This window comes from Poecilia reticulata, linkage group LG6 (genome assembly GCF_000633615.1).
Source record: "Poecilia reticulata strain Guanapo linkage group LG6, Guppy_female_1.0+MT, whole genome shotgun sequence".
In the NCBI taxonomy this organism is placed as follows: Eukaryota; Metazoa; Chordata; class Actinopteri; order Cyprinodontiformes; family Poeciliidae; genus Poecilia; species Poecilia reticulata.
This window is the reverse complement of record NC_024336.1, coordinates 22841174-22865934: the sequence shown is the minus strand read 5'-3', so window position 1 is coordinate 22865934 and position 24761 is coordinate 22841174. Positions and strand designations below refer to the sequence as shown.

At 38.0% G+C, this 24761-nt stretch overlaps 1 protein-coding gene across 15 annotated transcripts in view; it reads right to left on the bottom strand.

The window, feature by feature from the left end:
- Positions 1-24761, bottom strand: part of mef2aa (myocyte enhancer factor 2aa) — a 75322-nt gene that overhangs the window by 17682 nt on the left and 32879 nt on the right. For 7 of the 15 annotated variants that reach the window (XM_008412371.2, XM_008412374.2, XM_008412373.2 and 4 more), the window contains 4 exons: positions 20933-21136; positions 2365-2496; positions 2161-2295; positions 117-339 (listed from right to left, as the gene is read on the bottom strand). In XM_008412371.2, the coding sequence (XP_008410593.1) occupies positions 117-339; positions 2161-2295; positions 2365-2496; positions 20933-21136 (694 nt within the window). The remainder of the gene's footprint in view (positions 1-116; positions 340-2160; positions 2296-2364; positions 2497-20932; positions 21137-24761) is intronic. The other 8 variants (XM_017305334.1, XM_017305336.1, XM_017305338.1 and 5 more) reach the window with 2 other exon arrangements.

Genomic DNA, 24761 nt, shown 5'->3' with positions numbered 1-24761 from the left:
TAAGAAAGCATTTTATCAGAGTGAGTATTGGAAGTGAAAACCAAAAATTGAAAACGTCTATCGGAACTTGATTCACCACTGAAGAAATATATTTTTTTTATTTCTTGTTTACTAACCTGCACTTCCTGTACTGGTGGGCCTCTGAGATCCTCCACCGGAGACGACATTCCTGTGCAGAGAGGCCTGCGGAGGGGACAGCAACCCGCTCTCATTCAGCGAAGCTGTGGCTGCTGCCAGGGCCTGGCTGCCCAGATTCCCTCCYGCCTGGTACATGGCGTTAGGATTGGACACGGGCACCGCCACATGCATGGAGAAGTTCTGCTGAGGCAACGCCGTGGGCTGGAGCAGGAGACACACAGATAAATATTTACACACAGCACATACCAAATCCAAGTTCTGATGTGTGGTTGACTGTCAGTTGTCATGGCAACATCAACAGACAGTTCCTGCAAAGAGGGGGATTTAAAAAGCTAATAAATTTACAAAGATCAGAGACCTTCCCAAAAGTGACTAAAGTAAATGTGCTCCATTAAAACCTTTACAATCTTCTGCTAAACATCGTTAATAAGRTACAAAGAAGAAGCTCGACAAACTGGAGTTATCATTCAAAAGTTAATTTGCTTCAAATATTTAGTACAAAACATCAAACAGATTTATTACAAAMGTAATATATTTCAAATGTGTATTTATTTTTGTTTTAATTAACAGCTAAAGAAAACAAAACAAGAAAAGTTTCTTTGACAATTATAAAATGGCTAGTGAAAAAAAAAAGATGTAGAACCTGTTATGTCCATGTAATGCACCATATGTATTCTGTACTTTGCTGGAACCACATCAGTGTGTCTGAATGGTCAATGACTGATTTTAGTAAAGTGCTTTGGAGTCCTCTGACTTAATAAAGCAGAATACTAATGCAGGTCATTCAACATTTTTAGCAAATAACCTTTTGTGTCAATAAATGTCAACTGGACATTTATTGACAAAACAATGAATGTGTAATCAATAACAGAATAAAATAACATATTTCCTATTGGGTATGTATATATTCACTTTTCATTAGCATCAAGCCTTAATCATCAAAATACCTAGAAATAAATAGATGCAATATATTACTCTGTGTCTAAATGAATTTTTAAAATAAATACTACAATAAAATAACATTTAYATGATATTCTTATTTTTGTACCTGTGCCTGGATAAATACATGAAAACCAATCATGATCTTTTAAATACAGATGAACTCTCATAGGTCCATGACATACACACACACAAAAAAAACAGACAACACAAATAAGAGAAAATACAAAACCAAAGTCATGCATACTGTGACGACTGTGGCATTGCAGCAATCAGCACTTCTGAAGTAACCTTACCTTTTAAAAAATAAAAACCTCTCTCTTCAGAATGTTTTTTTTTTCTTTCACCACAACAGAAACCAGCTGCAGAGGAGACTATAACGTACAAGAATCTCAATTCATTTGCATCGTCTTCCGAAGTGCTGACTTTGCAAAGCCTCGAGTGGAAAACAACAGGTGCATTTCATCGCAGTATCATCCAGTGAGCCGGGTGGGTGCTGACATTAGTTTGTTAATGGCAAAGTATGAGTCTTTAAATAAAATAAAATAAATGGTCGTTTAGTAAGAAAGAATATGTTCTTGCCCAGTCCTAATATTTATTTATTTTTTTATGAAACCCTGCCTCTTTTAAGAAAATCACTCTGGAATTTTACTGCTTAATGTTATTTTGCAATCTTGATTTGTATTTTTAACTAGCATGCCATCGATATTATAACAGGAGTACTTGGAATACATATTAATTATTGAAGCATTTATAGCACGTTGTTATGTGTTAAAATAGTTAGTGCTCTCTCAAATTTATAGTAACCATCCGCTTGATAATAGGCTGTAATCTGTTTAGCAGAAACATGCAACATTTCATCTGTTAATGAAATGCAATCTGGTAAGGGTGTGCCAAAACATCAGCTGCAAAATAAATCAACTGAAGGAAAAAAATGCAACCCCATAAAAGGGYATTAGTCTTAAGGAAGTGTAGTTTTGACACAAGTTAACTAGAGAGCAACAAAAAGTTAAATAAATAAAAAGGAAAAAAATCCTTTTGTGCCACAAAGCCAAGCAAGAACGTTGCATTTACAGTACTTACGATTTTATGATTTCTCATCATATTATCAAACTCCTCATTAATTTTTTTATACTTTTCTTCTGTGTGAGGAGTGAGGACATATGAGGCATCGGGGTCCGGGCTATCACAACCTCTGTGTTCTTTCTTGTTTAGCGCCTGTGGTGAACATCAACATAAAGACAAAAAATCAACACAAAATAGCAGGAGACAAAAAGAAGTACTTACACCACAGCGCTTGTACATTAAATCACTGTCTTCGCTTAGTTTGCCGAAATGGTCATCCATGAGGGGGCTGTGCCCGAAACAGTCATCAGCATCGGGACTAGCACAGTCATTTTGGCCTTTGTTTCTCAATTTCTGAAATGAAATTGCACAGTTGAACAGACATGGTATGCAAGATGCTTTTGTTGTGATTTTCTTTTTTTTGTCTATTATTTCTCAGTTACAGTGTTGTGCATAAAAAAATATGGAGGTCTCTTATGCCTTGATATCGTTAGAGGCGTCTAATCTGAGTGGAAATAAATTCTGTAGGCAGAAACATACAGAAGGAATAATGAAGCACAAGATGTGCGACAGATGGTGTGACTCCCACAGAGGCCTTCTTTAACAGCATTATTGAGCCAGGCTGGGAGTGCACTAAGATGCAGACTTAAATTTTAAATCACATGAGGAACGAAGAATGTTGTCTGATGTGCTTAAGACATCTGACCCACAAATTCTTTTTGTTTTTTCGCTCAATGCAAGTTGAAGTTCACAATTCTCACTTGTAAAACCACAGCTGACACKTCTGTGCTGTCCAATGCTTCAGTTTCAGTGTTCTGGTCAAAGGCTTTTTATGTGCAGAAGAACAAAGGCCACTACGACAGCAATGCTGCATTTCTTTACAAATGTTTTATACCTTTAGGGATTTACACAAGTCCATAATTAAATAATGACACCACTTAAAGACTGAAAACACAAACCTTAGCWCATTTTATTTTTGCTTTGCACAATTAAAGAGAAAATGTGTTCTCCATACTTTTGCAAAAAAGCTAAATCTAACTCAGACRAAATGGGGAGCTGTTCTGAAATTTGTATGTTATGCAACAGCCTTCTAATTGGATTCAGGGCAATACTTAGGCTGCACTATTCCAACTCATGAAAATACTTTGATCTAATGCATCCAATTGTAGAGCTGCAGAGTTTTTTCCAGGATTGTCCTGAATGCCCTCTTGTCTGTTTTTCTTTAACTACCGCCCATTGGCTTATTTCTACTGAAAAAAACTGCATCTCCTCATCAYGATGCTGCTACCAACACTTTTCTGTGGGAATGGTGTATTAGGGGTGCCCAAAAAGTTAGATTTAATGACCACTAACGCTAATCTTCCCATTTTTAAATGATGGATTSAGTGTTAAAGAAAACTGTGAAGGCAGTTGGTTCAAAAGTGGCACATTTAGCASCATCTGAATATGTACTTTTTATTTCACTTCATGATTATGCACCACGGTACTTTGTTTTAGTTTGTCACAATAAAACGCAATGTAATGCACTAAAGCTTGTGGTTAAAAGTTGTCAAAATTTTAATTAGTTCAAGTGATAGTTGTACTTTTTCAAGGCATTAAGAACCTGCATTGTGTCCGCTAAAATCAGCCCCTTGTAGCTGACTTATTGTGTTTCAGCTACAAATGGGCCACTCTGATCTGAACTGTGTATAACCTGGATATCAGGAATGTTAATCCTATGACAAATTCAATTTTCATATTTTTTCAATAGATTTAGCTAAGAACAGATTTACAGAGTTAACATCAAATTTAAAGAGTTTGTGAGTGCACAAAGTGGTAACATCACAAAGAAGCTTCTGGGGAGTGAGAAACATGTGGAACAAGTCAACAAATATTCCTGATGTTATGTTCCCATGCTCCCCTTCGTACAGACTCGTCTCTGCTCCTCATTACAGCTCTGAATAGCAGCGTTAACAAGACTCGCTGACAGCATATGACAGCTTGTGATATCGAGGAAGTGTACATCAAAAACATGATTTATGTGCCGCTCTCAAGACTCCTCTATCAGGCGGCCACAGGTCCACGGCAGGGGCCTGCCCTGTCTGCGCGCCGTCTTGAAGGCCTCGTCTCTACAGGAAGGTCACCAACTCCTGTGGATGCGGGGGTCGGAGTGCGAGCCAGGGAAGGGGAAACCTGCAAGCTCTAATGAGACCTCACTCTCTGTTTCTGGTCCTCATCACCCAGCGAAGTTGAAAATGTGTGCGTGTGTGGGTGAGTGTATGTGTGTGAAACAGAAACTGTATATGCGGTGCACGTGTGTATGATATGTGTGGAAGTTGAGGGGGAGGGGGCGCCTCTACAGCTGCTGCATCCTCTGACAAGCGATGTGACAGTGCGTTTAGGTTTGTGCAGACAATGCGGCTAACCCAGCTCTGCTCACCACAACCTCAGCATGAGCTGCATTTCCTAAAACCTGTTCCTTGGCTCCGTTAAACTCCTGCATAATTCCCCGGCTCATTATGGCTGGAAGGTGCCAAAGTCTCAAACTGCTCCCTTCGCCTCCATTCATTCCGGTGCATGAGGGTTTTTTTGAGAGCTGTGTATTTTCAGGGCACAATAAACAATGTTAATATGCATAGTGCACATGGAAAATATGCTGCTGTTTGACAGCTGTGATAGAAAATAAGGAAGTTCAGAGAAAAAAAATACACCCACATAAGTGTCCACAATGCCCAGAGGACCGCAAGAGAGAGAAGCCCTCTGGATAATGAATGACCATTGCTGTACCACAGATGCATTACTGTTTGGTGTGGTACAGAGCAGAGGCATTCTTCTCATTCTAAGAAAACGCCTTGCTGGTTCATTTCCTGTTTACTAAAACGGCCCTCTTTAGTTAGGGTCCTGAAAGGCCTGTGTTTACTGAAGTCAAACTATGCACTTTCACCACTAGTGAGTCAAAGATCTGGTCTCAACCTGCAAATTTAGGTTTCAACCTGCTCATTATGGGAATATGTTGGTCACATTGGTCGAGATGGGCAGATCTGCTCTGCTTTCACAACAAGTCTGGCCAGGCTGCAGCACACCACACCCATAGGCAAAAGCCATTTGGGGAGGTGTTGTTAGGAGTAGTTTAAGCGAGTCCCTACCAAACCATAGCAGTCGAGGGTAAATCTGTTCCCAAAGTTGTCCTGAACAGTTTAAGGTCCATTCTTATTTCTTTTAATTCTGCATACAATGATCTAAAATATAAGCTAATCTTATAAGAAKAACTTGTGAAATATTTCTCCAAACTTTATCAAGTTTCTACTTAGCTTCTCCTTTAAACCATGTAACATAGACCTATAAGTTATTCAGACAGAAAAAGGCCCATAAGAGGAGGGAAAGGACCGATCTTGTGTCTTTTTAGATATCTTGGGATCTAGCACTAGAACTCTACTGCTACAAAATTTAGAAAAAATAAAAAATAATTTGTTTTCCCTTTGTTAGAAGAGTATTTTAAACATATCAAAAATAACATACTTTGATAAGACAGCACAGATTATTCCTGAAATGCTACCATATATACAATAAATGAGTCCATCTACAGAGATATGATATTGGATTGTGTCAAAAAAGCAAAGCACATTTAATATTTTGATTTATGAGTGAGTTAAGTAGAATGTATTATTGTAGGCCATGTAATTATGATGTAATTATGATTTTATTTTACAATAATAATTTTATAATAATTTATATATTTTTTTGCTTTTGTAGGAAACATGGACAATTGTTGTTCTCACATCATGAAAGTAATAGAAGTGTATTTTTAGAGCTTTACAAAAGATTACATTTGTTCAATAAATTCCACTTAAAGTTTCTCAAGTTCAAATAGAAGTTTTCTATGTAGAGGGTGGTTTTGAGCCTTACTGTCAAAAATTACAGTTGCTTACAGTAATTTTGCTTATAAGTTGAAAGCACTTCTAAAAGGGGATTTCTTCATCTGGAGTGGATCTGAACTTTAGAGCTTATGAATATCAACAGTAGATGATCAACTAAGGATGCATCTCTCTTGTCAAGTCCTGTTTCCCAAAGATACAGTCACGTTAGTCAGCTGATTGAAATACTTTTTTAGACCTGCAATTTCTCCAGCTTCAACATGTCCAGCTTTCTTTATGTATAAGGTCATTCCACATATGCCGTCGTGATTTGGGACACAAACTGCAACTTTTCTCTAAAATCTTCTTATTGCTTAATCAGAACTTCATGCGTTCAACAGAATCAACTAATGATTTGATATCCTTGAAGTGCATGCTGCTCCTTCTCACCCAGCATGACATTTTCCACAGCTTCTAGTAAACGGATCACTGGGTAAGCACATGGCCAAGCAGGTGCACGTCTTCTAAACACCTGTCAAGACCTCGCTCCACATGCTTGGCCAATCACTGGCAACCCTGCAGAGACATGACCAAAGCAGGGGGCAGCCCTAAAGCCCACCCTAACACAGAGCAGGGCTGTTCTCACACGTCAGAGCTGCTTGCTGCTCCAGACCTCCGTTCCCTTGTTTTCACATTATGAAAGCAGCTTTCAAATAGCTTTTACATGTTGAATCACGCTGTGGGGATTGCACTAAAGTATATTCAGCTATACATGAATAGAGCTCTGACGAGGATTGTTAAACAGCATGTCCAGGAAGGATATGCATGTGTAATAAGGAAGAGACACAAAGACAAGGAAATGCAGGTCATCTGTTCATAAGGCCTTAAAAGACTCACAAAGATGGGTAAGACCAAGGACAGTTGGTATTTTCTCAGAGCAGCACAAATGTGATGCGAAATTTGTTTTTTTCCATTAATAAAAGCTACACTTCATGCTTTTGTCTATTAGTGCATCAGTGCAGGTCCATCAGTTTGCTTATACTCATACTTCAGCCTCCTTTAAAAATATTTTCCATTGCACAAGGCCTTGAAGTTCTCTCGTCCAAAAGAAAACATCTTTCTCTCATCTCGGTCTGAGCCCTGGTTATTAACCTTGCTGTTGCCATGGGAAACATTCGGCACAGTAATTGCCTCCTCAGGTTTTCAGTTTGGACTCAGGACAGAAGGCTTTAGAGCAGCGTTTGGTAACCTTGGATTCCACTTTGATTTCATTTTAAGATAGACTATTACCTTTAAACAGTAAATGAGCAATTCAGACAGTCCATATACGTAATATAGGGCCACAGCACGTGATTTACATCCCAGTGATAAACTTGGAATCTTTTATTCTTTACATTTAGTGACATTTTTACCTCATACTTCACAAATTTGATTAATTTGGAATAGTGACAAGATGAACACCAGAAGGAGTAGAGGTAGACGTTCCCCACAAATGATGCAGGAGACATGGCAAACAAAAGAAAGTGACTTGGCGGCATTAAATCAAAACTACATTTCTTTGCCTAGATGCAAAAACTTTTAGCATGGTGAAAAACTAATACTGCACATCACCCTGAACACATTGTCCCAAGGTGAAACATGGTGGTCGCAGCATCATGCTTTTATTCTGAAAGGACACAAAGGTTGTTTGTAGCAAAAGTTAATTGATGAAGAAAAACAGCTAAATACAGGGAAATCCTGTCTGAAGGAAGTTTACAAGACAACAGCTGATCTGATATCAATATCTAATTGGTCCTGAAATTGAACAAAAATCTAGATTGAAATCTAGATCTGACTAAAACTAGAAGGCTGCATTTAAAGTTGTAGAATAACAAATGTCCCTATTATTTTCAGTTCACAATTATGTTCTACTTTGTGTGTAGTCTGATCCACAAAATCCCAATAACAGATCGCAGGTTTGTTATAAGTTCAGTCCCTACTTCTGCGGGGCACTGCACTTGAGCTGACCTGTGACTGGTACACCACAGCTCAGATACAAACCCACTTCTTTTCAAAGCAACCTGTAGTAATAAAGTGGTGCACATCATGAATATTTAATTCATGCACTGTTTGTTCCTGCCTTCCCTTAAGTACACAGAAGCTATATTTTAACCAGTTGTGCGGCGGCCAGCCCCGGCCTCGTTTTCCCCTGCCCTCCTTGCTCTGCAGAGCCGTGAATTACCCCTTGTCCCTGCGTCCGCACCATGCAAGGTAGCGTGTTAATCCTTATGACATCACTATTGTGTCCGGGCTGTTCCATATAATGTGCTTATCAAAGGGCTTCTTTGAGTGTGAACGCACTGGGAAATCATCACGGGGAGGTGGCTGATAGGAAAGCTTTTATCTGCTGAGAAATATTTCTTCTCTTACATAATATCTTAAGAGACTTTCACCACCATCATGTTCTCTTTCCCCTGCGGTGATGCAGTCCCCACTTAAGGGGAATAAAAGCCTCTTTGGTTTGGTTTCTATGCACAGTACGGCATGGTCCAGCACTAGTTTGCTGTAATGAAGAAGTCCTCCTTTCTCCCTCCATTCCCCTCTACATGCTGTGAGATGAGAGTAGAGGCCTATAAGACAAGGAGACTGCTGTAATTTCCAGACATATCTTGTTTAATCTCATGACCATTCCACATTACAGAGCGGACTGATACCAGGATATGAGGCTGGCTTCATATCCTTCCTTTAGCACACTCCATTGTCTAGTTACTCAGAGGACAGGAAGCAGCACGAGGAGGAGGAAAAAGGGGAGGAGGGAAGCCCTTAACTTGACTGTCTGCTTTACATGTTGATGCTGTTCTCTCCAACCTCTCAGTAAAACGACATACAGCTGCAACAAAATTTGCCGCTTATTTTGTTAAAAGTTCAGTGATTATAAAGGCGAGGTGATTTCCAGAAAGCAGAGAAAAGATGGAAAGGACACATTACTTCTACTTTTTTTAAAATCATGTACTACTTAAAATGAATAAATAAAAACCAATAAATAAAAAACTGCCAAGCAAAGACTAATGCATCATCTAGCTGACTTAAGAACATGTTAGCTTCATGTAGAAAACAGTTTTTCATTTTAGAGATGTTTTTACAGATGCGCTAAAAGTTCAGGTCGTGATCAGAATCAGACCATTTTCAGGTTGATCGACCCTGACTGACATACGATACAAATTCAACTTTTTCACACCACACAAAGTGCTATCAGGTCATAGTAACAACACTCTTTGGTAAGGAAGGTGTTACTGTGAGAGGAAAACTGAAAGTTATTCCGTTTCAGTTTTAGTGAGGTGTTTGAGAACGGAGCTAGAGATGTAAGAATTTCTAAGATATGTGAGAATTATTCAGGCTGTTGAAGAGCAATCTTTTCTGCAGACAAAAGGAAAACTGATTGGAGCAAAGCAAAGTTGGTCCATTATTCTTTTGAGCTTTCAACCCTAATTTGTAATATAATGTGCTGGGCTTGAAAAAGTTGGCAGCCCACGGAAATGTCCAAAGGTCAAGTTCTGATCTCAGGCTTACAAAAACCTGAGATCAGAACTTGCCCACAAAATTCTGTCTGGTTCAACCAGAAATATTTTATGCATGCATGGGAGATTTTTTCATTAGTTGCTAAAGACTATCTGCATCTAGAAATGTCACAATTAAATGGAGTCTTATATTATACATATTTTGTAATTTCACAAAATAAGTGACAACTTCTTTGCATGAGTGAAGTTATCAAAACAGCCTTAGCTGGTAGGCCAAGGAGAGGAAAATGTCAAATTAAATTATAAAATTAAAACAAAGAAAAAGCAAGTAGTAAAAATTAAAACATATGATATCCTAACTGCTCAAAATGAAAAGTGAATACATCTAAAACTGATATCATGTTGATGTACAGCTAGTTGAAACTCTTCACTCTCTTCCTCCCCATCTTTCTTACTCTCTGGTCATTGAATGGATCATTAGCTGTCAGGGCCATTGAAACCATACCCTCCAACCCTGAACTCTCATTCCTGCTGGCCTCTAAAATATTCATAAGGACAATTAGGAGTTCCGATAAGACGAGTGCGGAGGGCCGGGGTAGGGGGAGCGCGCGGCAGAGAGGGCAGGATGTGCCAGCAGGACGTCTGTTCTGCAACACTCTATACCCTGACCACAGACCTGTCCTCATCAATCTGAGACACAGCAGCCATCCTCTTTGCCCCCAGTCAGGCCGTGCAGCCAGGAGAGGATGGCACGGTTCCAACAAAACCCCCCAACCTGAACACCCCTATCCCACCAGGCTTTGCTCCATCATCGCCTTTGGGCAGGAGGGGCTGGCCACGCAGCTTGAACGGTAGAAGGAGGGGGGCACAAGGGCAATCTGACTGCTGTTCGAGCTAACTCACACAGGCTGTTGTGCACAAAAGAAAGAACTTGATTCAGCCACACAGCAAGGTCACTGAGCATAGACGGAGGACTCATGGTTTGCGGTTCACATATTTGTTAGCCTAACTTGCATCTCTTTTGGTTGCAAATAGATCAAACTGAATTAGGCTGGTGACCTATTTCATGTGGTTCGTGTCACAGATGAGCACGGAATTAAAATAAATTATTGTTAGATGCAATGGGGCACAGTACAAAACTTTAAATTCAGATTAATTTTTACAATTTCTCTCAAAGAACAATAGAAAACAGCACTTGAATATATTCTGCTGCTAGCAGAAAAGATAGGAGTAGTTTAATTATAATTAATTAATTATAATAATTAATTATAATTAATTAATTATAATTATATTAGAACCAAAGACTACATTGTGCTGGTTTTACAAAGGGTTTCACTATTAAGTTAAAAATAAGACAAAATTCTTATGGAATTATTATTATAAACCGTGTTTAGCTCTTAAAGTAGCAGCTAGCATGATTAGTGCAGTTAGCATGGATAGCATTACTGAAAAGGTCATTATGTTTACTCCCAAGAGAGTGTAGAATGTTTACTCGGTAAGCTACTTACGCATCTTTCAAAAACAAAGTTTTAGATAATTTTTCATCCCCATCTTCTCTTAAAAACATTTTCATATTTCATCATTTTGGATCACTTTTTTTCCTGTCATCAAGAACATTTTGACTTGATGGTGAAGAGTTTTAAGGAACACAGTATGTTTTTTGCTTGTGTTTTAGATCTATATTTCGAGATTGACTGTTGCTATTTATGAAAACAATCCTACAAGTAATTTATATTCCGGAAAACAAATTGCTTAAAACAACGTACATTGTTCATGGCCTGTACTGTTGAGTCTCTTTTCATTGTAAGCTCTTTGAAAGACCCTCAGTCTGAAATGAGACATACGCGATGTAGCTAAGAGGGTAGGAAAAAAAAGGCTCTGACGTCAATGAAGCATGACATGTGCCAAGCAAAAATCTCTTAGCAGTAACCTGGTAACAAGCAACATTCACACACACACACTTACGAGCACAGACACAAACACACAACACACACAGACAGAGCGGGAACATAATAAAACAATGAGATGCAGCACATGATGGGCTTCAAAATGCACACAAAGAAGGCCTGGTAATAGAGTTTAGCCATTCAACAAGTTAAAGGGGACAAGAAAAACAGAAAAGCAGATTTACTCTTCAGTAAACTAAAAAAATGAAACAAAATAAACTTAAGCTACTTATATTGGATAACAAATTTTACAGTAGTATGCAGTAATATGATTTACTTAAACAAAATTTCAACCAAATGTTTCATTACACTCACATGGAAGCTGGGTGACCCTTTTTTCCTCTAAAAACCCAGAGGAAAACGAGTCCTTGTCCTATTAAAAGGGGCACTTTGAAACCCAGCGTGTTGCTCACAATGGAACAATTAACTCTGCCCACTTTGGAGAATATTTTTCTAAAAACTCTCAGCAGACAACTTCAAAAAAGATATCAGCTTGAAGATATAAGGTTGTAGGTTGAGCGGAGAGAATTAAACGTAGCATTGACACCACTGTGTACCACTTTTGGTGTTTCTCCATGCAAACTAAAAGAACACGTGTTACCTATGGAAAGGCGGTCAAGAAAAGCTCCTGATTCTGTTTGCCTACAATGTTTGTGGTCTATTTTTAGCCTGTTTAGTACAAAATTCCAAAAATACACACCACTGCTGTTTGAACAGAAAGTATTTGTTTTAACTTGTAACATAACCTAACTCCAGAGCTGACCTGAACTGAAACACTGACCTATGGGTAAAATGTCTTGTCTCGGGTACACTGAACACTGAGGTCACACAGTAGACAGGAAGTGGCTCATTTTTACAACACTCGGCCCAGAGGAAAACGTAGTAAAAGGATCACAGAAACATTGACAGCTGAATGTTGCCGCATTAATAACAAATCCTCTCAAGATAAAAAAAAACAACAAAAAAACAGCTTAATAGATTTTGTTTTTATATTCCAACAAGCGACAGTCTTCTCCATTGCAATAACATGGCACAGCAGAAAATATGATTCTAGTTCAAAGGATCTGAATCCGCCAAACTCTTCTGAAAAACTTTTAAAAGTGCAAAGAAGCACAGATGAAACAGTGACTGATTTTAATGTTTACAGTGATAGAATTCAGACAGTGTTGTCAATTTAAAATGAAACATTTTTGATTGTTCATCAACTGTTTTGTCTCAGACACAAGCAGAAAGAACTGAAAGTAAAGAAGCTGTTTTAACCTCCAGAAAGCACAACATGTTTACCGTAGCTGTACGAAAGCCTTCTCTAATGGTGCAAACAATGTCTTTTTTAAGATCTTATTCTCCCTATAACTTGCAAAAGGAAATGACATAAGTCCAGTCTAGCAGCTACTGTAGGGCTTACTTGTAAACGAATGCTCGCAGTTTTTGGGATGGCCTGGTTGCCTGTTCAACTTGTTACCAAATAAATATTTTGGACTTTGTTCATGCATGTTAGGGCAGCTAAAATAATTGTATATAATTGTAACTAAAACATTAGCTTTAAAATAGGGACCATAATCCACTCTAGTTCCCTCTGCACCCAACAAAAGATTGGAATGCTTGTTGTGTATTGTGGGTTTGTTCATTTGTCCATGGCACTGATTAATAAAATACTATTAACAAATTTGCTACCTAAAAATTATTCCATAACATCACATTCCTAATTGTGAGATGTTCAAATACCAGTTAAAAAGTAATATGATGACCTGGTACAAACGCAACTTTTTAATGATTAAACATTTCACAAATTGCAATGCTTAAAATGTAATTACAGCATCTGATGTTTTAGTTTTGCACACTATTTTAGCTATGTGGTTTTAGTGTTTTTCTATACTTTTATACTGCATGTATTTTTTAATCCTAGTCTACCGCCTGGACTGTGCAACTATGAACTGTAAGACCAGTAGAGGAATGGATGTCTGCAGGACACTTTGTCACCCAAAAGTCAAGAAACAAACTAAATCACTTAACATCAACTATTAGGTGTTACTTTTACCTAAACGTTCAGACACTGTACAAACTGTTTAAATCATGTAGCGAATATAAGATTAAGCCAGAGTTTTTGACCAGTAAAATAAATGTTTCTATACATATTATCTGTTTAATATGAATTTCATCTAGGTTAACAATACATATACCATATAGACATATCACATATTAAATAATATTAATATATTTAAATTGCATTATGTTTACAATCAAACTTTATATAAGGCCAGTAACTTGTGGAGGAATGTGATTGTATGTAAAAATAAATTTAATATAAGTCCAATAAGTCAGAGAAGCCGAAAGTACACATATATTTTCAGTAATATTAAAAACGGGTAGCTAGACATTTTCATATATATTGAAAGCCTCAGAAAATCAACATCAACCTAATAAATCTATGTCAACAGTGGTGACATTTGATTTAGCTTGAAGTGGAAATCTCGTCACTGCTGCTGAGAACTCTACTGTGAAACACAGACAGCAACGGTGACTTTACACTCAGGTCAATGAGGGAAGAAGAGTAAATCCTGTGAAGGTGGAAGTTTTAAGGAGACCTGACATTAGATCCATTTAACCTACTGCTGTAACACATCTGAAATGAAGAACACTCACAAGTTTATTTCTTCTTTGAAATTAGGCAGAAAAAACAAGACTGGGCTCTGCTGTTCACAGCCTATGGAGACCTATCACATATTTTACTAAATATGTGTAAAGAATTAGAGTGTTGAAGTTTTGACCTGCCATAATAGTTGTACATAGTGCATGCTTTATACTTCAGAATATTGTAAATAAATTAAGTCTGAACAATCCAACAGAAGAAGGAACTGATTTAATTACAATAGCAAAAATCAAAAAGACTTGATATCCTGTAAATAAAGTATTTAAACTACACCTGAACTTAGCCACATTCTATCACTATCATCAGTGTGCTATAATATACAAGGATTGTTAGTCACTGTTCAACAGCACAAATAAACTGCACCAGACAGACTTCAGAGTTGACCGAGTGCTGATCTATTAAATATTTGCAAGGCTGGAGCTCTTTTTCTCTTATAAATATTTGATCAGAAATTCTTCTGATGACAGGAGGGAATAAATGAAAAAGCAAACAGTGTATTTGTTTGTACAAACAAGACGGGGGATGCCAAAACGTAATTCGTATTAGGTAATATCATAATTGCTCAGCTGCAGTTTGATCCCTCTGTTTTCAGATCAGCTCATAAAAGCAATGTGAGGAGAAATTATGATAAAAAAGTAAGTATAAAAGCACTTAGAGCTTTTCTGAATTCTATTGGGATACATATCTGTCTATTAAACACAGATAAAAATCTGATTTATTAAGCGTGTGTTTTGGAGTTTTTCTTTCCTTATGCTCCCTCATCTCTTTTCCCAACCCCCACAACTCACCCATTCCCCAGCCTCCACTTCTAGTGAGCCACTGGCATGAGGATAATTGATCAATCACACTAATTGAAGAGTCTGGACAGCTAGACCACCATAGCAGATGTGCCAATTTGCATTCATTAAGACAGAAATGAGCCTTAATCACAGCTCAGTCTTTGATTGACGAACATAAATATCTCCTGTCTGAAACTCATGGTGCCTATTGAGCCCTAAGATTTCAAACAGATTCCTCCCATCACTGATATTAATGTTTACTTTTTCTTTTAGCTGCATGTCTCATTTAAGGCATTAAATCATCTGACAAATATCACGCAGATGATGGAAAACAGTTTGACTCAGATGACATTCAACAACAGTCTGCATTTACATAAGTTATTAATGCAGACCCTTTCCTAACAAAAGTTGATGCTGACAATGATATGAAAACCTGATGGAAATCACCTGATAATTTTATGCTCATTTCCTCTCACTGTGTTGGTCTTGTGAGACCGGAAGTAAGCCCGTCATGAAAGCCCAGACAATTCTCTGCTTTTCTCAGTCATATCAACAATGGCCGAATCTCCCTATGAATGACCTCGGGGATGCTTACTCTCACAAATCATCAGGGTAAAAACACAAAGGAGACCAGTGAAATGTCAATTCTCTGCATCTAGCGCAGTCTGGTTGTTTGAAAAAGCCATTGGTATTTCACTGAAATTGGGTTAAAGTCTATTCACAACCTTGATTTCATGCGATTGCAATTAAGTGTCGCCTTAATCTTCATCCCGTGTGCATGCAAACCTGATTAATCCTAACCGGTACAATGTACCTTAATTGTACCAAATTGCTCAAAGAGAGGGCGGAGTGATGCCAAATGGTGCTTATGAAGTTACCATCTTGTTTCAGAGAAACACAGACATCCTTCTTTCCGAATGCAGGAGAACAGTCTGAGGTTATAGTGCAKCTCAAGCAAAATGTCATTAGTTGTGAGCAGAGAGGCGAGTAAGGCTAAATATTATTAGATTAATCTAATGGCCAACAGCAGCATTTTCATTTGTGAAATACAGAGAATTCAATAAAAGTAATACAATAGAAACAAATGTAAAACCTTTCATATAAAATTTGCTTCGAATGTGATTCGGTGACTTTAAAAGTCCACACAAAGCCTGTTAAAATTTAGGGTTTTTGTGACATCATAAAGATACATTTTAATAAATCATATTTAATGTTATATCCTGTCCAGTTCACTTATAAAAAATAAACAAACAAAGGGAAAATTTGGAAAAAACAACAACACTAACCTAGTTTTATAAGTGTGCACGTTATTAAACCTTTCATTTAATAATGGAAAGTTTTTTTTTTTAAATTTTGGTTATAAAAGACCCCAAAAATTTAGCCCTGGATTAAGCTAAGCTAAGGAAGCAATTGTTTTTGTTAATTTTCATACATAATGAAAAATGTTGGTAATTTCATCTACATTGACAAGAAGGAGCATTTCAATGCACGGAGAACGGAGAAGCAATCCCAAACCACTATGTCACTACCACCATGTTTCACTGCCATCCTAAAATGCATTTCATCAGGAGATAACAAAGGTTTCTACAAGCTTTTTGAAGATTCAGGCAGGCTTGGAAAAAAATGCATTAGCACTGAAACCCCAGTCCCTAACCCAGGCATACGGAAAATACAAAACATTTTTATCAGGTATTGAACACAACTAATAGCTGACAGAAATTTCTGCAGATCCATTAATGTTGCTTTGGGCCTTTGGGAGTCTCCCTGGTACAGTGTCTATTGTCCTATTTTTATTCTTTTATAGACAAATCTTTTCATTCTGCCTCATTAAATGCTGTGAAACTTTTGCACCCTTCTCTTGACTAATACCTTTTTACAATGAGATCTGTTGATCCATTATAACCTCTCCAAACTTTATTTATAGCTATAGGATGCAGATCGGTACATGTCCTCGAAATCATACTAGTAAAACTAAATCTTGTTCAGGTTAGTGAAATCCACTCTAAATCATTAGATCTGTAGCCAAGAATACCAACTATTGAAAAAGGGCACAGAACACTATCAGTTGAAATCTGCATCACAAATGCCTCATGAAAGGTGGAAAACATTTAGATTTTTTTAATTATGCTCTGTACTGCTGCTTTGACTTTTAAAACAGATTCAGTTTCTAACAGAAATGTAAAGAAATTGTCTGATTTGTTTCCTGTAGTGTTGGTAAGGTTAACCACACATTTCGGAAAAGAGTCTGAACCTACTGCTCTGCTTTGGACTGCGAGCCAAGTTTGAGACAAAGTCCACAGCCCTCCACTGGGTTATCAAACTGTGGCCAAGGCATTCATCCATCTGTGGAAAACATGGACACTGTTCTCCCACACTGCACAGCTCAGCCTTTATCTACAGATGGTACTACTGAGCAGGAATGTGACCTTTGATTTAGTTTCTCGCACGGAAAAAAGCTTACTGGCGAAAAAGGAAAAAAAAATGCGAGAGGGAATAGCTGTTGCCTCCCAAACTGGACAAATGAGCACATGCTTGTTGGCGTGGATCAGATTGGTTTAACCCAATTTAAGAATTTAGATAAGTGTCCACTGTAAGTGTCCCCATGTGAGGCCCATTTCACCAGATAAATGAGGGAGCGATGGATTCCTCCCATCACTACACGTGCACCGGCTCTTCAGAGAAGTGCACAGAGATGTGTACCATTCTGGAGACTCACCAGTTTGGGAAAGACGTGAGCAACTGAGCAATTTGATATTGGGCTAAACAGATTGTCGCTGACCAAAAATGGGAAGATATGCATGCCAATGCTGTCAAGTACACTTCTTTGAACTTCTTCAGTTCCGTTTTATTTCTGAACATTCACCACAGACGTAGCAAGCAGAGGTTAGTTGTCCATATTTGCAAAGATGTTTGCTGAGTGAGCTGAGACAACAGCAGCTTGTTCTCTCCTTTTTATAGAGAGGGGCCGCTTCCTCGAGAGCAGCCAGCAGTAATGAATGAGGAATCAACTTGGGGTCACTGGTGCAAAATCATCCCCCATGTACATTCCAGCTCCGCCATGTGCTTCACAAAAGCATACAGCAGACGAGCATGTGTAGAGATTTGGTGCATATTAAAGTAGTTTTTTTTTTCTTGTAAGATTAGGCATTTCTCCCAGTCCTACTACAGTCTCTCCAAAATATTTTTCCTGACAGTAATAGATTGTAATTGTATAGATTGTATAGATTGTAATGTACAATCTATAACAAGCTGAATTGAAACAGGAAAGTCTCAGTGTGCAGCTCAGACAGAGGGTAAACTAGATTTAGACAGTAACTGCAATGTACTGACAAAACGCCACCTGAAGCCGGCACAGCATTGTCATTTGTCATTTCAAGGTGGTTCCAGCTGAGTGTGTGTGGACAAAATTTATACAGACTGATGTAATTCTCCTTTATTAATGCATTTCTTTGGTTTTGTTATGTAGAACAGTAGTTTCAAACTAGAGTCCTCAAGGGCCAAAGTCCTGAATCTTTTAGATATGTCTCTTGTCCAACACTCTTGAATTAAATGACAAAACTGCTTCACTAACATGCAGTCAGGCTCTACAGAGCTCTACTAATGAGCTAATATTGGAACCAGGCATCTCTTCAGCAGAGCACATATATCTAAAAGTTGCAGTGCACTGGTCCGTGAGGACTGGAGTTTGAGGCCACTGATGTAGAAGCAGCCAATACAATCTTACCTCTGCTGCAATGTCATTGTAAAGCAGAGGTCTTMAACTCCAGTCCTAAAGGGCTGGCATCCTGTAACTTTTAAATGTCTCTCTGCTTCAGCAAATGAGTCAAATAATGAGGTCAGTAACAGAACTGTGGAAAACTTGATTGCATGCTGACGAGGTAATTCAGCCATTTTATTCAGGTGTGTTGTACCAGGGACACATCTAAGTGTCACAGGACACCATCCCTAAAGGTCTGGATTTGAAGACTAATGTTAAAAAGATTGAAAAGTTAAATATTAAATATTCAGCCATATTCTGAATGGCTGGAATATGCCTCTATTAAAGCAAATGAAGGATGATCTTATTTCAAAAATTGAATACAATTAAAGGGATTTATTTAGCAAGCAAATGTAAGGTCTATTATTTACGTGACGCATACGCACATATCTAATCACAAACAGTACTACAGTTAAAAGATGGAATGATTAAATAAACTTGGGCACTTAGTGTGGTAATTCTACTTTTATTTTGCAAATTATAATATTATGTATTTAATATTTTTTATTATATTTTTATAATCTGAGGTTGAATACTTTTGTGGAAATGAAAGAAATGCAAATTATTGAGTTTGTGTCTCTCTTGGTAGTCTAATGTGGGTTATATATAGTGATTACAAGTGATACGTTTCCAATGGTTAAAAGCTGTTGTAATGTTTTGTTTTCCATTTCTCTGTGAAAAGATTCTGTTGCAGCTAGTCACCATGTAAAAAAAACAACAAAAACAACAACAACAACAACAAAAAAAACATGACTGATGCACATGATATTTTTCAACGTTTTGTAGGAGGCTTAAAATGTTAGAAACTCAGACATTTAGTTTAGTGTGCTGTTGAATGGACAGTGAGCACCGTGGTTAAGTCAAGAGCTGTCTTATGAAATCTTAGAAAGGCAGGACATCAATATGTGAACATTTATTTTGAAAGAACTGCATATTTAATGAGATGTCCTATTTTTTTCACATGACTGCATGCAGAGAAGAAATATTTACATCTTGATTGGGAATACACCGAATGTTTCTATCACTATAAAACTCAATATCGAGCAAGTTTTTTCTCAAAAAAAAAAAAAAAAAAAAAAAGGTTTTAGAGTCACAGCAAAAACAACTTTGTGGTCACTGTTACGTAAGGCATGTATCCATGTATCTTTCATGCAGGTGAGCCTCTACTCTGCTTGGAGGGCCCCTGATGGAGAAGTGACTACATGAGGATGCCAGAACACTCTTCTGCAGCTCTGCCAAGCAGGTAATTCACAAGCAGAAGCGGCATAAATAAAAGATAATGGGCTGCAGCTGACTTCTTTATACTGCATGCAATTTCACTAATTCCTCCAAGTGAGAGTCTTTTCAAACTAAGGATTCTTGAATTTTTCCCTTTTTTCAAATCTCAGCCATCTTAAACTCTCAAAGTCTGTTAATTGTGCAGCGGCAATGCGAGTTGTGCACGTGTAGTGGGCAGGTGGCAGTAAAAACAGTGCAGGCATGGAGCAGCGTTCTGCATCTAATAGAAAGGGTCTTACTCTGCACTCGAAGGGCACTTGAGGTAATGGCAATAAAGATTAATGGTTAATTTAACACTGACTGTCGTGATTTTATCAATAGGCAATAACATTCATTGTGTCTTCTTTCATGCAGTCAGAATGAAGATATTGGCCCCTTTAAAGAAAGCAGATCTTGAATTGAAATGATAAAACCACACACGTGCCAGTGCAAGATGTTTGGAACAGTATGCGTCCCTAATTATTCTTATTTACTCTGGCTTTAACGCTTTTGGCTGACAATTCTGTACACTGGCATAACAAGTGGCTTACTCTTCCGGTAGTCACCAGGCAGGCAGGAGTTGCCAGGAAACCCAAGTGCTCTCCACAGAGCATGGAAGAATATGCTATAAAGTGTGTTTCTGCTAAAAATACAGCAGCAACTGGTTTGATGACTAAGTGTGCTAAGAAGCTGCCTGGCTCCTGAGCTCTAAAGGTACAATATCTATGGGAAACACTGGAGGTCAGCACTGGTGGTCAGGAGTGACTGCGCGCATGCCTTTGCAGATAGGTTTTTCTTGTCCGTTGACTCACACAAGAGAAGCCRAACTTATCAGGGAGCACAGACCTCCTGTTCCCTATCTGTGTGATGACTAGAAGGAAATTGTTACTTCTTCCTGACTTGTTTATCTACTTCTGCAGTATTTACACGGCAAGCTATGCTCCAGAAATGAACATATTTTAAAATCGGATTCCAGCCCTGAAATTATTAATGTGGTCCCAATCTAATGAGTCTGAACGAAGGTTTTGAGTAATAAATCATAAAGGGAGGGGGGAAAGAATTCCCACTCACCTCTACAATGTCAGAGTTGGTTCTGCTCTCATGGGGCTCATTGTACTCTGTGTATTTCAGCAACACTTTGTCCATGTCTGTGCTGGCATACTGGAATAGTTTGTTAGAGCTGTTGAAAATGATGAGGGCTATCTCGCAGTCACACAGTACGCTCAGCTCGTAGGCCTTTTTCATCAGGCCGAACTTCCTCTTTGTGAAGGTAACCTGCAGAAGGGACACAAAACAAAACCATCCATCAGAGAGAGAGAAAAAAAATAATAATTTCTTTCACTGAAAAGGGGGATCAAAGTAAATTTAATCAGACAGGTAAGATGTACCTGTAAAATTTGAACAGGTGTAAATATTTTTTCATACAAACGGAAGCAGAAATTCTTCTTTAAAAGGAGTAATAACATCTTTAAGCAAATGCAGAAAAACAACCACAACCATTCAGTTGCATTCAAATTAGAATTCATTTAAAGAATATGAATGAGAATATCATTACTATGTCATAAGAAAGTCATATAATATAGATTCATCACACAGAGTAAAATTTCCCAAGAGTTTATTTCCTCCAACACTGAAAATTGTGGTTTATGACAAATGAAAAATAAAAATTCAGCTTCTAAAAAACTGCAATATAACATATTAATTATAAGTGGATTTTAACCATTCAAGATCTTAGAAGAGTTAACTGAGTGAGTCTAGAGTGAAGTTTTCACAGTCAGTAACGATTTGAGGGACAATGTCACACTCCAAATGTTGGTGTTCTGTGTTTATCAAGTCCAAAGTCACCACAGAAAACGTGTCTCCTGTGACAGGGTTTATGAAAATGATGACTTCCTTTTTTCAGCTGGACTTGCCATTTGCCCATGCTGCCAAAAGTACCGATATCTGCAACAATGACACTGTAAATGAGAGTCTATGGAGTACTTTCACCACGAATATGATACAAGACAAAGGCCCCATTAGAGCAGGATGGGCTTCCGTAACACCTCAGCAGGGCCAAATGTTGATTTCCTCCATGCAACAACACCCTAATGCAGTAATTTATGAAAAAAGGAATCCTACTTAAGTTTTGAGTGCATACAACTTATAGTACATGGACATACTCTTCAGGAGTTTTACACTTTTCTGTAAAAGGTCTTACACAAGTTTTACACCTCTTCACATGTAAGATTATAATATTCTGACTAACTGAATTTTAGGTTTTCATTAGGTAGAAACATAAACATATAAAGCAAAAAATCAAATAAATCAAAATCTCGTGAATTAAATTACTGAACTAAATTGATGCTTAGTTAATGTGCCCACCTGAATGTTTAAGGCACATTTATCTATGTAACTGATAAAGATTTTGTGAATTTGCTATTCCTTTAAGACAATATTATTATTACAGGTCATCGTCCAGACATGTTTTGAATGTCAGAAAAACATAATATCTGCACTCACGTAAGACAGAAAAGTTTCTAAATTACATTTGACCATGATTAAATTTATAGCAATACTGCAGCAAACAAGATGGCCACTAACAAGCTCACCCATGCTTTGCTGTGATTGGAATAACATATTGCATGTCTGAAACATCTAGTTATCAGGGCAGAGGTCAGAGTAAGCAAGCTGAGTCAGACCTTTGGCAGCAGCACGGGTCCATACATTACTGTGGCCCCTGACTCCATGTACGGAAAGCTATCACTGTAGTGCAGAATAAGCCGTGTAACACGAGCAGTCAGATGGGACTTTGGGTCATACATCACTCCAACAGTAACGCAACCCTCTCTGCAAAGTGATTCTCCATTCTGTATCTCTGCAGCTCTGTGGTTGCCTCTGACCCATTCACATATGTCATTATGTTTCACCACCTCCTTACAGAGAGGCTGCATTCATTTCTAAAACCAGAAACTAACTTACAAAGATGGACAAGGCAAACAAACTTGTTTTCTCCTTTAGCTGTTGACAAAAAAACCCATCTAAACCATACTCTTGGTATATTGGACCTTTATTTTGTGGAGTGGATCCAAATATATAAAAAGTTATGCTTTATAGACACAGAGTGGTGTATGGGACTGTACTCCATCATATCCACTGACCTACTAATAGAGGAGTTGAGCAGATGATCGGGCTTTGCTTGACCAGCTTCCAGTTTTTCCTCTGTTTTCATAACTGATATAAAACACAGTGTGGACTCTGTGTCACAGTTTGTCTACGACCGCAGAGGCAGTGGGGTCAGTCCAGCTGTGATAAACGAATTTCAAATTTTCCACACTGCAGGTAATTACAAAGCACCATTATTCCTTTCGGGGACACAGAAGAGCCTGTCCTTTTATTATTTTCTATTCAGTGTACTAATCTGACAAACCAAATTCTAAAATGACATTTGCTGAACAAAAACAGAACTGTGCATTTTATTCTGCTGATGCTTTAAAGGAGCACACAGCATGAGGTTTGGGAGGGGGGTCTTAAACAGGATACGGCACATCATCTTTCTGCTCCGTTTCAAACTACTGAGTGAATCTCCAGCTCTAACACCGGCCAGCCGACGGTAATGGGGAATCTTAATGACTTAAACTAGAATCAAAAGGTAATTTTTTTTACTAATTTAATTCAAGAAGTGATACTCATACCTTATCTTTAATCATTTACCATAGATTGACACATTTTGTGTATGTTAATTTTGATGGTTATGGCCTACAACAAATGAAAACCCAAATTAGTTTCCTCAGAAAATGACAATATCACATGAACAATTTAAAAAAAAGATTTGAACTGCTGTACTGGAGTAAAGTATTCCTATGTGACTTCAAACTTCAGAGACATCAACAACATGCTTCCTTAAATCGTCAGTAACTATGGAAGCTTCACACAAGAAGCTTGGATTCTGCGCCTTTTTATTTCTAAACAAAATAAAAAATGCTTTCATCTAAACTAAGAACTTGGGAACACTGAGTAACAGTCCAGCCCTTTTTCCTCCTTAGTCTAGACAAGACACTTTGTCTCTGGCTTAATACAAGCTATACAAGTCTAGTGGTCCCTGAACCAAAGACTCACGCAATAGTCCATGGTTTCTGAATCTTCCACAAGCTCTCAAATAAGCTTTGCTTCACAATCCTGTTAAGGCTGTGCACTTTTTGCTACCACACTTTTTTTACTCCCACTGAACTTTCCAATAATATACTTGGACACAGGAGTCAGTGAAGAGCCAGCTTCACTTTGAAAATGTGGACTTTTGAGAGTCCAGGTGAACTTGGACTCACGCAGGACAGGTTGACAAATGTAATGTATGTTGCCAACGTAATCAGGAAAACCTTTATAAAAGTAATCTATTAAAGTTAATTTAATAATTCCTCCTACTTGTGTCTTAGCTAGGAAAACATGTAACAGATTTTGTAAACAGATCAGCAAATAACCGATCTAGTCTTTTTTGCTTGTAATTGTAAATGCAATGTCAAATGTCATTGACAGTAGAATGCATTAGAAAAATAAGCAGTAAAATCAAGGATGAACAATGTGAACAGGAGGTCAGTGATGCTGTGGTGAATGGTGGGCCTTACGGGAGGTAGAGATAAAATTCTACTTAGGGTTCCTTACAACTTTTGGGCTAACTTTGGCTCTGACCTCCAATCTCTTTTAACTGAACACTTGAGCTACCAACTCGCTCATTCATCTGCTTGCAAATTTGTTTGTTTGCCTAACCAACTAGAAAGCAGKGCCTGCCATGTGGGGAAACGATTAACAAATTGTGTGCTCTTTAGTAGATGAATGCTGCCGTTAAGCCGAGGAGATGTCACCTTTCAGCAGGAAGCCCAGGATGAGACGCTGAGCGAGGACTTTGTTCCACCTGGATGCATAG